This window comes from Penicillium canariense, assembly GCF_028826845.1.
Source record: "Penicillium canariense strain IBT 26290 chromosome Unknown utg000001l_segment0_segment0, whole genome shotgun sequence".
NCBI classification, from domain to species: Eukaryota; Fungi; Ascomycota; class Eurotiomycetes; order Eurotiales; family Aspergillaceae; genus Penicillium; species Penicillium canariense.
In genome coordinates, this window is record NW_026622728.1 from 6,459,850 (window position 1) to 6,472,625 (window position 12,776).

A 12,776-nucleotide genomic window follows, 5' to 3' on the forward strand; every position below is an offset into this window, starting at 1 on the left:
GATGTAGGCCGATACAACTCAACCATCCGGGGTGTGATGGGGTTAAATAGAAGTCTCCACAACGAACCCTACGTCTACAGATGCAAATATTCCAGGGCCGGGTCTGAGGACCGGTTCTTAAACAACAATAATTATGTGTCGTTCATAAGTTTATGTAGGCTCTATGTGCAGCAGCCAGTGCTCATCATAGGCAGCAGAAAAGAATCGTTTAGACAAAAGAAATTAACCTTTAACGCGTTTCCCGTCTGTATTTTCATGACGCCGCCATCTTGTACACAGAACACAGAACGGAGACCAAAGAAAGGATGAACTTAAGAAACTTGCATGATCATTTCCACAACATAAGGCCATGTCATGTCCACTCAGAATCAGCAGTAGTAGGGCGGTGGCGACGAGGAAGGATCGAAGGGCGGCGGCTGAGGGAGCTGGGGGATTTGTCGTCATCCTGGAGCAGCTCCACATGTGAGAGCCTGTTGGACAAGCCCCGAGGAATTCGAGGGCGGGCTGCCGCAGCACCGCCATTAAGGGCTGAACCCAGAGAAGAGGTGTTGCCGTCACGGCTACCAGGTCGGAGAGCCAAGGAGGAGCCACTAAGGGCGTTCCGTGGGTGACGAGGTGTTTCACGACCCTCGAGGAGTCCTCTCGACTGGCTAGTGCGGTTGGTGGAAGGGGTTGAAGGAGTGGAGCTAGAGAATGGGTTTGGGCTGGCAGTTGATGTGCTTTTCCGGCGGCTGGTAGGTCTGCGCACTAGGCCGAGGGAATTGTTGCCTCGTTCGCTGGATTGGATCAGCTTTCCAGCCATGTCCCGAACCAGGATGGCAGGGTCATTCTCGAGTTCCCGGATCGCATCCAGCAGACCGTATGAAGCAAGCAGGCCACCTTGTTGTTCACTAGAATCGCAGATGCTGGAGATGATGCGCAAAAGGTTCAGTCGAACAGCAGCTTTGTTGTGATGAAGCTTTTGTCCTAGTCTGGTGAAAAGGTCGGTCCGGGCGAGAGTTGACGCCACTGGCGGGCTTAGTCGAAGAAGCTTTTGTAGGGGCTCGAGGAGGTTCTCAAAAGCATTCGCCTTTGAAAGGGTCAAGCACCGCACAATAGCATCGGTGAAGGACATCTTGTCCCGGCGGTTCTCCAAAAGGTGTTCCTCAACCTTAGCAGTTTCTTCCTGGAGCCTATATATTTGTTAATTCGAATCAGAAATGCATGGTTTGCCCTCGAGAACTTACCATGTGAAGATGGCGTCCAAAGCAGTGACCTGCCAGTATGGGTCCGCAAGTAAAGAGATGTAAAATGCGAGACCCTTGTTGCGCCACAACTCTCGGCGACCCACTTTTCCAGACTGTGCCATGTCGCAGAGAATGGGTAGGGCAAACTCCTTCAGCGGCCGCTCGGTCTTGACAATCTTCTGCAGCAGAGGTACGATGCCATTGAGCGCGGCGTCTTCCTGTCGGGTTTTATTCAGACGGCACATGTTGTAGATGGTGTTGAGGATTTGGTTCGAAACTTCGCGGAAGTGGCTACGTTTCATGGTTGATTGAAGGAGCTCAGTGAGTACGTCGATGGCATTGGAATTCTGAAGCGCGTCCAGAGTGGTCGATAACATGGACAGGTTCTTGATGAACTTCAACATCGTGACTTGGTGGAAGGGTGACATTCGTCTAAGTTCTTTGAGGACCCCTAGACTCAATCGTTAGCACAGCTTGGTCAAAAACGAGGTGGAAGAGTCCGTCTCTTACGATGCAAAACAGTGCGCTCTGCCACCATCTCCTTCACATGATTCTCGGCCTGCGAGAAGATGAAGAAGATGTTGGAAATGCGACCCTCGATAATTTCGGCCAGCTCTCCTTCCTCATCCAAGACTCGACTTAAGACAAGAGAAAGAGGATCTAGCACTGAGTTGCGGGATAGAATCCTACAAAAATCGTTCTTTGGTGTTGACCCCTAGAAAAGAGCTCGTCAGTGTGGAACTACAAAGGACAGCAGCGATTATGGTAAACTCACCTGTAGTTCAAACACACTCCAAATACCATTTACCCCGATCAATACTAGGTCACGCTCATCTTCATAATCGTCCTCAAGGAACTGGACCAAGACATTGAGCCCGCCAGCGCTGACAAACATCTGAAGTGTGAGGGTGGAAGTCTGATACATCTGCTGTACAAAAGCCGCAGCTTCCAGACGAATCTCGCGAGGATATTTCTTCGATGCGAATTCGTTGATGATTGGAATTCCACCGACGAAGCAAAGATTTTCCTGAATCTCATAATCATTATAGATGATGGCGTTCACAACCCTAAGCAGACAGAAAACAATGTCACGACGGCGCGATGTGTCTAGAATCTCCAGAATAGGCAGCATGCCGTGGGCGCTGATGATGATATTCTTTGTCTCCGGAAGGTCACAGAAAATTGCAAGAAGCTGTTCAGAGATTTCTGCCAGAACCTCCTCATCCTGAGAAGTCTTGAGAGAGCCGACCAGCCCCTCGACTTGGTTTCGAAGACGGGCATACTTGTCTCGAGCAATGTTGGCTTCCAGATCCATTTCATCAAAGCCCTCCTCTAATTGCGCAAAAGGGTCATCGTCATCGTCCTGATCTCCTAGCCAAGAGTTGTTGGATAGCTTGGAGTTCAGCATGAGGGTGCTTTGATCGGAGCCATCGTCACTCTCTGGCTTGTCCAGAGCGGCCTGGTCAGCCCCAAGGATATCCGAGAAATCTTCATCATTCTCATTTTCGGCGAATTTCTGGATCTCTATAGTGGAACGATCGCGCTTCACGGAGAGCTGTTTCCGCAACTGTGGGTGATGGCCACCCAGTTCATCCTCGAAATGCCAGTCTTTGTCGTGGGTAGGAGAGGCAGGGTCGTCGTCCAGTTCCTGAGATTGGTGAGCAATTGACAGACATGGATATTCGTCCGAGGATCTAGGTACCTGAAAGACGCCAAGCTTCCGATCAAGGACATCTTCGTTGGCCATTATGAGGTCGGTGTAATCTTCCACAGAATTCTCCTTGTAAAGAGCGGCTGGACGAGGGCGTCTGATAGGAGGGACGGGATTCTGTGTCAAAATGGGAACGTTCTGCAGTGCAGAAGTTGGTGCCTTGCTCGGCTGACGCCTTGTAGGACTTCGAGATTGGGAAGGTTCAGCCGCTGGTGTTTTGGCCGAGAATGGTCGAATTGTCTGTAGGGGATCATTTTCCGCTTGAATAAAACCCCGCGAGCTTTCCTCGAATTCATCAAAGCTGTCATCTTGTCGCAGCATAGTTCCGTCAAGGGACGCAAACGCTTTCAGCTTTTCTGATGAAAGCTTGCCGCCGAAGTTATCATGAGGCCTAAGGTGAGGCAGCTGCAGTGCACTTGGGGATATCGCAGTAACAAAATCGTCGTCCCAGTTATCATCTTCATTTGAGTCTGGGGATCGGAACCTATCGGTAGATTTTATGGATGTCGGAGAAGGTAACGTATCGACAAGAGAGCTGCTGCGAGCAGCAGGCAAAGGACCAGCATTGGGATCAAATTTGTTGGGCTTCCTCGAGGTACCTGAGCCAGGGGACCGCAAGGCCTCGTTCCACTCTTGCACACTCTTGACAGCTTCTTCGTATTCGGTTGATTTCTTGGGGATGACCGAGTCAGTGCGGCGGGCATTGACGATCCAAGGGTGTTTGAGAAGCTTCCTTGCCGAGACTCGAAGGTTAGGGTCTTTCTGAAAGCATTGCATCAAGAAGTCTTTGACAGCCTAGAATACTGTTAGTTCAGTGAACAACGGATAGCGAAAGCAACCACAGACCGGCGAAGCACCCTGTGGGAGAGGGGGATGATCGTCATTGACAATGCGAAACAGAGCGGGCATGGGTTGTAGGTTGTGATAAGGAGGCTTGCCCTCGAGCAGCTCAATGACTGTGCATCCCAAGCTCCAGATATCTGAGGCAGTTGTTGCCCCCGAGAGTTCAATGACCTCTGGGGCCATCCAGTATGGAGTACCGACCACGCTCGACTCGCTCAACCCCGTGGTGCGGCTTGCCACGCCGAAATCAGCCAATTTGACCAGTCCCTCCTTGGTAGTCAAGATATTGGCACCTTTAATATCTCGATGAATAACACCCTGCTCGTGTAGATACAAGAGTCCATGCAGAACCTGGGACATATACAGACCGACCAGATTCTCGGGGAAACGACCAAAATTCTTTGCGATAGAGTGCAACGAGCCATTCTCACAGTATCTGCATATCCACAATTAGCTTCAACGTACCACATGCACTGTTTATCACCATAGAGACACATACTCCAGAATGATGTTCAAAGTTTCAGCAGATTTCACAAATCCGTGGTACTTGACAATATTCGGGTGCTGTTATCTGGGTCAGCGGGAGTTTGTCGCAACGCCGCGGGGAGAGTGTCTTACATCCAGGTTTTTCAGGAGGTCGATTTCCAGCTAAAGCACCTCGTATTAACAACAGAGCATTGGGACAGATTGGTGGCCATGATACCATAATGACACGCAATTCGGTCTTTGGGAGGTCCACCAGCTTGATTTGCTTCACCGCAACCGTCTCCCCAGTATTCCAGTTCAATGCACGATAGACAGACCCGAAGGCACCTTTCCCCAGGCAATCGCCCAATTGCTACCGGAGAGAATCCCTTTGTTAGCATTTGCTCCAATGTGCGGGCACGCTTGAGAGAGGTCCTCTGGCCATACATAGTCCTTGAGCTCTGCGACATCCTTAGCCGATGACTTAAGGACCTTGTCCTCTTTCGGTTTCTCGTCTCGTTTTGTTGGGCTGGTACCGACTCGAACCAATCGCGGTTTAATCGGCGTGCCGGGCGTTCTGGAGGGGGTGAGGGGGCGCTGCCCCTCACTGGCTTCGCTGGAGCGAGAAACCATCATGGCAGCAAGGCGAGGACCAGCTGAGGGTCCACGATATGATCGATCTGAGTGCCGGTCTCAGAATCCGGTCTCAGGTAAACGGGGGTGGAGCAAAGCTAGGGAAGGAGGCAGGAGCCGAGGGCCAACGGTCTCAACGTTCATGTCCGCAGGTTCTAAGAAGTCCAGATTGTTAATGAATCCGAATCAATCAGATCGCAAATGCCCAGATCGCCTGGCGAGAGAGGTTCCGTTCGTATGCAAGTGTTTGTTGGGAGGGGGGGTGTTCATGTCTCACCAAGCCAGCATTACAGGAGGGACTTCAGCTGCCACGCTCCGACGAGCGGTTGTTGGCGAACAGGCGATGCGCATTCAAGGAGTGCTGGGACTCTGGAATTCCGAAACGGCCCTGGGTTTGAGCGATTCGGAGGAGACTGGGGAAGGGCGCGGGGGAAGTTGGGGTGCAAAGCGTGGTTGTTTTGAACTTTCTCTTCTCCACAGGCCGCTGCATCATGCAGCGGCTGTGCTGGACGCCCGCCGATCAGCCCTATAGAGCCACCCACGATAGTCTTCGATCCTAGATTTCTGGCTACGGACTTGGTGAATCAATTATCAATTATTGTTTATAACAAAACTTGCGACGAGCTATTTGATTTTGTTCCAAGTAGGTAATGGCACCCCCACGGAGTTTTGTTTACATGACAAAGCACTACTGTGTACGGTGGGGGAGGGAAACGATAGCCGAAGCTCGAATCACAAAGAGCATTCGCGTTACGCGTCATACCAGAATGCAGCTAGAGATACACGGTGTAGTGCACCTCAGGAACCAAGTATGGATAGGTCACTCTAACGACAAGATGTTTTCAAGCCACTTCGCTGGCCCACTCACTCCCAGCAGTCATCTCACTGGAAACTCCACTTGCCGCATCTCTGGGATCGAAGGCAGAACCAGGGTACATCCAGACATTGAATCCACAAGGCAATTTCACAAAGATGACAACATCTGGATCGAATTATGGACCATAGCCAAGTCCTTTGCATTTTCGTATAAATAAGGGGGTATCCAGAGTCGCACCGTCTGTTGCTGATTCGGTTTCACCTCGCACATAGGTGGTGATTCTGAGGCTAGCACGCCCAAAGCCGTCACACGAATGGTCCGATTCCATTTTGATTGTATCGAGGATCGAACTAGGGCTCGGTCTGGAGGAGGAGGGGGACGAGGAGGGGGTTCCTGGGCCGTCTGGTCGCGGGTTGTAGTGCAGTCTCGCTAGTTCGATCAGATCCCAAATGGGGTGGTGTGATACCGGGTCCTATGAGTTAACAGTGTACATGGCATTTCTGGATAGCCAAGTTGGCACAATTTGGCACAATCTGAGGCTCGTCCTGTCGTCCTGGTAAAATGATTGTTCCTATGTTAGTGGCTTACTGGGCGAGACGTAAACTGGCCCTGTCACAAATATCTTAATCATTCACTCCAGACTGTATCAGGTATGAGTCTCTAGAACGATCATCACCATCGAGGCGCTGGGAGCCAGGTCTCTTATCGTGTATAGTCAAAGTCAGTCAGGGCGCGTAGATTCAGTCAAGCTCCTCGGCAACCGGAGATATTGCCGATATGAATAAATATCTCACGTGACTGTCTCCCAGCCACGGCTGGCCAGGTCATCCGGCCTCAGGCATTCCGCGCCCGTCCCCCCGTTTGTCTTTGCCAGAAAAACCCAATCTCCCCTTCCGATCGGTCTCCATTCCTCCCCATCCCCACTACGTCGATATCCCGGGGTCGTGTCAAATCGTGCTTCCAATCTTTCTCTTCTTTTTCGTGTTCTTTCATTCATTTCTTTTTTCAACCAAAAATGGGTATTCCGTACGTGCTTGTCATTACCGTTGGCCACTCGACGCTGTCGCATGCGCCACCTCGTCGCCTCGTTGACTAACTTGAATTCAGGATGTGGCGCGAGCCTTCAGAGGCCGATGCGCTCAAGTCGGTGCTGGAGAAGGACCATTCTGCCGCTGCGAGATCCTCGATTCGCCGTACCCCTGCGACTCGGCGCCCCTCGTCGCATCATGCCTCCCGCGCGCGCCGGAACGGGCTCCTAACGTCCTTCCATTCACAGATGCTCGAGGAGATACAGCGCGGTATGGGAGAGCCCCAGTTGGGCGTTCGATCGCCCGTGCTGAATCTAGGTGTTAGCGAGGATGGATTGGATCTGGACGCGAGCCGACGCGAAGCTTTGGGCCGTGGTGTCACGCGTTCGAATGCGCTCCGCCAGGGGGAGCACTCCAGCCGGCGCTCCCGAGGCCCTCGCGATCTCGCGCTTTCTGACTTGGTCGCTCGATCTGATTCTCAATCGCGTACTCCCGCAGGTCCTCATTTGACACCGGGCTTTGCTCCTGCTGTTGCCTACCGGACCTCTTCTTCTCCGCACCCGACCTCGGATAGCATTCGCCTGCCTCCTCTTCCTCTTCCTTTCATGCGCCCCTCCGAAAGCCGGCCCCACCCTCATGACATGCCATCGACCCTACTGCGAGATTACCGCACTGGTCACGCGTCGAGCCGATGGTCCCGGGATTCCACCGTCGATGGTCTTGGGGATCGCCAGCGGAGTCTAAGTCCCGATGCAGAGCGTGAAACCGATGCATGGGAAACTTTGCTGTCGACCATTACTCCGGACGCGAACTTCCCTTCTACTGACTCCTCTTTTTCATCGAACCCGACATCTGCCGCTTCGCGCAATGGGACCTCTCGCAACGTCGGTGCTTATTCGCAGACGTTGGCATCGTCTCTGGGTCCTTCTCGCGCCGTCCACCTGGCTCTTGATCCGTATCCTGACACTCTCCACCCCTGTGATTTTTCTTCCGATGACGAGGACACCCCCGTCAGCTATCACCGCATCGTGGGTTCGTCGGGTATTCCGCTCTCACTGCGCCGTTCCCCGGGTGTCCACTCGACCATGAGCAGCCACCCTCCCATTCCTACAATCTCTTTCTCTTTCTCGGACTCGGGCGACTCGGATCTCCAGCAAATGCAGGCCATCCTGGACCGACTTGCCCGCCGAGAGGACATCCCCGATGACTGGTGGGCTGGGGCTGGACTCTCGCGCACCATTGGCCGTGGTCTCAATGCCAGTGCTGAAGGCAATGGCAACGAGGGCACCGAGTGAGTTATTCGGCGCACCTTACGCAACACATACTTTTAATGACGGCATCTGCTTCTTTTTTTTCTCTTGTTTTGGAAACTGTGTCATTTTCTAGGCGTTTCCTTCGAAGGGTTTGGTCATGGGCGTTGAGCGAACAATGGATGTTTACGGGTCATATGGGTTTGATTTGCACTGATCTATGTGGTGATTTTAATTACTTTTCTCCCTTTTTGAGGTCGATTGGCCTATCGAGGCTGCATTGGTTTGCGGTCTGTTGTCTCATTCTCGTTGACCGGGGCCAGGTCACTGAACTTGACGTCTTCATCTACGTGTATTTATATCTAATCAGCCACTCATGGCGGCTTAGCTATCTTGTGTCCAATAAAAAGGCACGCCCGCAACGACATGGCGAATGATGTCATCTTCAGCATTTATGATAAGCTTCCCTCTAGTGTAAATTGTAGACGCCACTAGCCCATCTCACTCGAATATTTACGAATTGTATTTTCCCCCTGGTTAATGCTTGGTTAATGCTTTCTCTGCATCATGTTCTGTGATTCTTCGCCTCGGTGGGCCAACCGGTCAGTTTGTGACGTATTTAAAGGGCCTCGGAGCACTGCAGTCCCCACCGGAGTCAGTCATTGCAAGCCCCGCCAATCCGTTATCGCGCACGCATTTCGGAGCATCTTCCCCCTAGACCAACACCCTGACGACTCGAGAATAGACCGCAATTCCTCCTCGTTGCATTCTACGCCTTCGCGCTTACGCCGGCTACCAATTGCAGTTGTTTTTTCTGTCATTGCTGCTGCATCCGACACCCAGAGCGTGTATCACCGCCGCACGCGACGAACAGCCCATCTGGACGTCCCGCCTCTGCCTGCAGGCAGTCGCCCATAGTGTCTTGTATCGAATCGAAGACTGGAACTCGGTCTAGCGTCGCCGGTTCGCCAGTCACAGCTATTATGAACGAGCAGGTTGTCCGCCTGGTCAAGAAGACCTGGGGTACGTGGACCGTCTCCTCCCTCTCTCCGCTCTCGGCGCTGGTGTAGAGAATCTGTCACACAGATCCATCCCATTCCACCGTCCATGCCAGAAAAGACAATTATCCTTCCCACAGACCTTGCAATACTAACCCACCTCTGCACCAGCAAAGTACTGCTCAACCCCCGATGACGCCCGCCTTATGATCGCGGTGAGCGGCATCCCAGGCTCCGGCAAGACCGAGCTCGCCAGCATGATGTCCAAACGTATCAACCAAATTTACGCCTCCGAGAACCAAAACCAGAACCCTCCCTTCACCCCTATCGCCATATCACTCCCCATGGACGGCTACCACCTCACACGCGCCCAGCTAGCCGCCATGCCCGACCCAGCCCATGCCTTCGCCCGGCGCGGCGCAGCCTTCACCTTTGATGGCCACAAATTCCTGCGCCTGGTGCAAGCGCTGCGGATACCGCTCACGCCGGACATGGGGCCCATCTACGCGCCCAGCTTCGACCACGCGGTGAAGGACCCCGTCGACGACGACATCGCCATTCCGCCAACGGTGCGAGTGATTTTCTTCGAAGGCAATTACCTCAGCTTAAATAAGGAGCCGTGGGATCAGGTGGCCGGGCTCATGGATGAGCTGTGGTTTGTGGATGTGAATTTTGAGGTTGCGAGGAAGAGGTTGATCAGGAGGCATGTGAAGGCGGGGATTGCGGCAGATGTCGATGAGGCGGATAAGAGGGCGAGGGAGAATGATTTGGTTAATGGAAAGGAGATTGTGGATCTTAGGTTGCCGGTGCAGGAGGTTGTATCAAGTATTTATGATCCTGCTTGGGAGAGGTTGTAGGGTTCGGGGCGTAGTGTGTGTGATCGGGGATTGGAAGGAGTGTGCCTGGGTGTCCATAGAATCTGAAGTTGCATTGATTGAGCTCGATGCAGCTAGTATAGCTTTGCATTTCCCTGCAGTTTAACTGGGATTATAGCGAATTGATTGTTTTTCCCTTAGTATGGCATCTAGACGTCTAGGCCTAGACAGTATGGTGCTGGGGGTATGATGACAAGTGCCCACGGTCACAGTAACCTTGACAGGATGAGACTTTTCTAAAGAAGAGTTAATTATAAACCAAGAGACTCCAGAAAGTGAAATCTTTGACTTGATCTACCGATTTTCGATCCATGTATGGTGTTCCCCCGAGCTGCCCCCGTGATGGTGTTACGCCGTACAAAGATACCACGTAAGTTGTTTGAATTCTGTTTCTGCACTCATTTGATTTAATAAAAGTCATCGTATATGTTAGCAGCATCTAATAGCTAGCATTCTCTCCAGGCTACTAGAGTAGGTCATAGGAATATAAGGTTGATCTTGCCCTACATCCTACAACACAATCTCCAGTGCCATAAATCTGCAACATACCTGCACTTTTTGTTAGGGCTTGTCAAGTTCTGCAGTTCTTAAAATTGTATTGCATACCACAGAGTATCTTTGGTAATTTCTATGAAGCCAGAATGCCGGAATACTGATATTGGTACTCGGTATCCCATGAGCCAGAAACCGGCACATACCCAGCAAGTGATCTTCCTGAGGGCTTTGGTATATATCTTATTGTCTATGGTCCTTGCAGGTCGATTTCTTCAGGGTTTAAATATAAGGATGTGCATTAGCTTGGCTAGTCCCTTTCTGGGGCGGGAGGCAGTGAGACAGCCAGGCACTACTAACAAGACCTGTTCTACCCACCATACCAAAGCCTGCATTCCACTACAACATGATATATAACCATGAGGTAAGTAAAAGAGTGAAGCGGTGATACAATGGACCATTACACGTGCACTCGCTGGTATCAATTTGGCGTGGCTTCAACTGCCCAGGGGGAGACGCGGTCCCTGACGCTAGTCCGTATCAGGGTTCGGACATGGGGTAATGTCATACAGACTTACAATTAATTACAAGATAGGGTAATGTATCCTTTGCTCGCAGTGTCAATACTAGAGGTACTACCCCCAGGCTCCTCACGACCCTCCCAAAGAAACCCATACGGCCCCCAAACGCCCAGCACCACCGCAGACCCATCCACTACAGCGTCCCAATTGGACGCAGCAAACCTGCAACGGGGGCCCAAACCCACCCTATCCCCTTTAGGCTGAGACCCTGTGTCTTCCCACCCTGAGTCCTGCCGCTTCGAGATCCGACTTCATCTTCTCTTCGTCACTCTTTGTCTTCTATTTTGCGCACCCTCGTTTACGTCGCAACCCAGTCGCTCTTTAGCATCTCCACAGTCCTTAAAGCCCACCACCACCAACTACCACCAATCTCTCCCAGATTCGCTGTGCGATCTTGTCTTCATCGTTCCAACTTCAGTCAACCCTTTCGTTTCTCATCATGTTCTTCAACAAGTCTACTCTCGCCCTAGCCTTCGTGGCCCTCGCGAACATCGTCTACGCTGGCCAGACCCCCGCCTGTCTCCTGTCGGTCATCGGGTAAGTGCTGATCTAAACCGCGAGCGCATGCGCGAATCCAATCGCCGCAGCCCTCGATCACATTCCAATCGCGATCATGAAACACTAACATCCCCAAGCGCCTCGTCCAACCCCGCCGACCTGGCCACCCTGTGCGGCTCTGATGCGAAGAATCTCGAGTCCCAGATCTCCGACAAGTGCGGTGACAAGACCCAGTCGGCCCTGAAGTTCTTCGCCAACACCTGCACTGCCAACGGCCACAAGCTCGGTAAGGATCTCCGCACCCACCACCGCGACGAATCTGAGGAATTTCCGATGTTATTCTCGGCTGGTTCATTGTGAAGGTCACCCTAAGCTGATAACTTCCCTACAGAAATCGCTAACGTCTCCACCTCCACCAACACCTCCTCCGGCTTCGTTACCGCTACCGCGACCTCTGGCTCCTCGGCTACTGGCACTGGCTCTTCTGCTAGTGCCTCTTCTACTGGCTCCTCTAGCGGCTCGAGCGCCAGCGGCGGTGCCTCTAGCACTGCTTCGGGTAGCTCGTCAGCTCCTACTGCCACTACTAACGCTGCTGCCGGTCTCCAGTTCCACGGCACTGCCTTCGCTGCTGTTGTCTTCGTCGGTGCCGCTGCGCTGCTGTGAGAGTAATAGCCATGCTACCTACAGATTCGCAATGTGATTTCGGATGTATTGATAGATAATTGGCTTCTTGAAAGTTGTGTTTGATATTCTTCAATCCCCACTTTATCTTGTTTTAAGGGGGGGAAGCTGATTCGAACAATGGTGGTTTGTTCGAATTTGCGTTATTGCACATGTTTTTGTGTTTCTAGGCTCCACTGCCTGTCATTCTAGAAAGGCAAACTTGATTGCTATGATGTATTCTTAACCCATCCCTTGACCCCCTTCATTGAACGTACATGTCGATTGTATCTCTGTTGCCCGGGCGTGCAAGTAAGGAGGGCCGGTGACTCATAATAGACGTGTCGACCCCAATTGACCCAGCCCAGCTGATAGATATGCTCTGACGTGTAGACCGAGTGACATCGGGTTGTCTGAGACCGGAATGCTGGCGGCCGCCCGGCGCCCGGGTTGCCGATACCATGCGGGCTCCTCTTAAGTGCTCCGTCGCGTCCCCACGTGACAAGCGCGAGGCAATATTACTCAGCGCGGTAAGCAAAGGGAGCCGAATCAGGCCAAACGCGAAAATTCACGAGCAAAAACGCGTCTGCCCCGGCGACATCAAATATCCTCGCCCCTCCGATCCTCTTCTCTCCTTCCCATCCCACTTCTCTGCCCTCAACTCCTATCCTTCCAACTCCTCTTCCCACTCCCATCCTT

General features: G+C 52.3%; 4 protein-coding genes across 4 annotated transcripts; 3 read left to right on the plus strand and 1 right to left on the minus strand.

The window, feature by feature from the left end:
- Window positions 1–352: 352 nt before the first annotated feature.
- N7482_002216 (serine/threonine-protein kinase) lies at window positions 353–4,881 on the minus strand (the record flags this gene model as incomplete). Its single annotated transcript, XM_056684341.1, has 9 exons — window positions 353–1,172; window positions 1,227–1,677; window positions 1,737–1,941; window positions 2,002–3,732; window positions 3,784–4,216; window positions 4,280–4,344; window positions 4,399–4,428; window positions 4,484–4,618; window positions 4,693–4,881. 9 exons carry the CDS (start codon window positions 4,879–4,881, stop codon window positions 353–355), a joined length of 4,059 nt encoding a protein of 1,352 aa, XP_056547947.1.
- A 1,922-nt stretch (window positions 4,882–6,803) lies between these two features.
- Window positions 6,804–8,018, plus strand: N7482_002217 (uncharacterized protein; the record flags this gene model as incomplete). The annotated part of the gene is made up of 1 exon (XM_056684342.1): window positions 6,804–8,018. One exon carries the CDS (start codon window positions 6,804–6,806, stop codon window positions 8,016–8,018), a length of 1,215 nt encoding a protein of 404 aa, XP_056547948.1.
- A 938-nt stretch (window positions 8,019–8,956) lies between these two features.
- On the plus strand, window positions 8,957–9,828 carry N7482_002218 (kinase-related protein; the record flags this gene model as incomplete). Its single annotated transcript, XM_056684343.1, has 2 exons — window positions 8,957–8,996; window positions 9,143–9,828. The coding sequence occupies 2 exons, from the start codon at window positions 8,957–8,959 to the stop codon at window positions 9,826–9,828; spliced, it is 726 nt and encodes a 241-aa protein (XP_056547949.1).
- Window positions 9,829–11,358: 1,530 nt separating this feature from the next.
- On the plus strand, window positions 11,359–12,080 carry N7482_002219 (putative GPI anchored cell wall protein; the record flags this gene model as incomplete). The annotated part of the gene is made up of 3 exons (XM_056684344.1): window positions 11,359–11,456; window positions 11,555–11,703; window positions 11,809–12,080. The coding sequence occupies 3 exons, from the start codon at window positions 11,359–11,361 to the stop codon at window positions 12,078–12,080; spliced, it is 519 nt and encodes a 172-aa protein (XP_056547950.1).
- Between the last annotated feature and the right edge of the window lie 696 nt (window positions 12,081–12,776).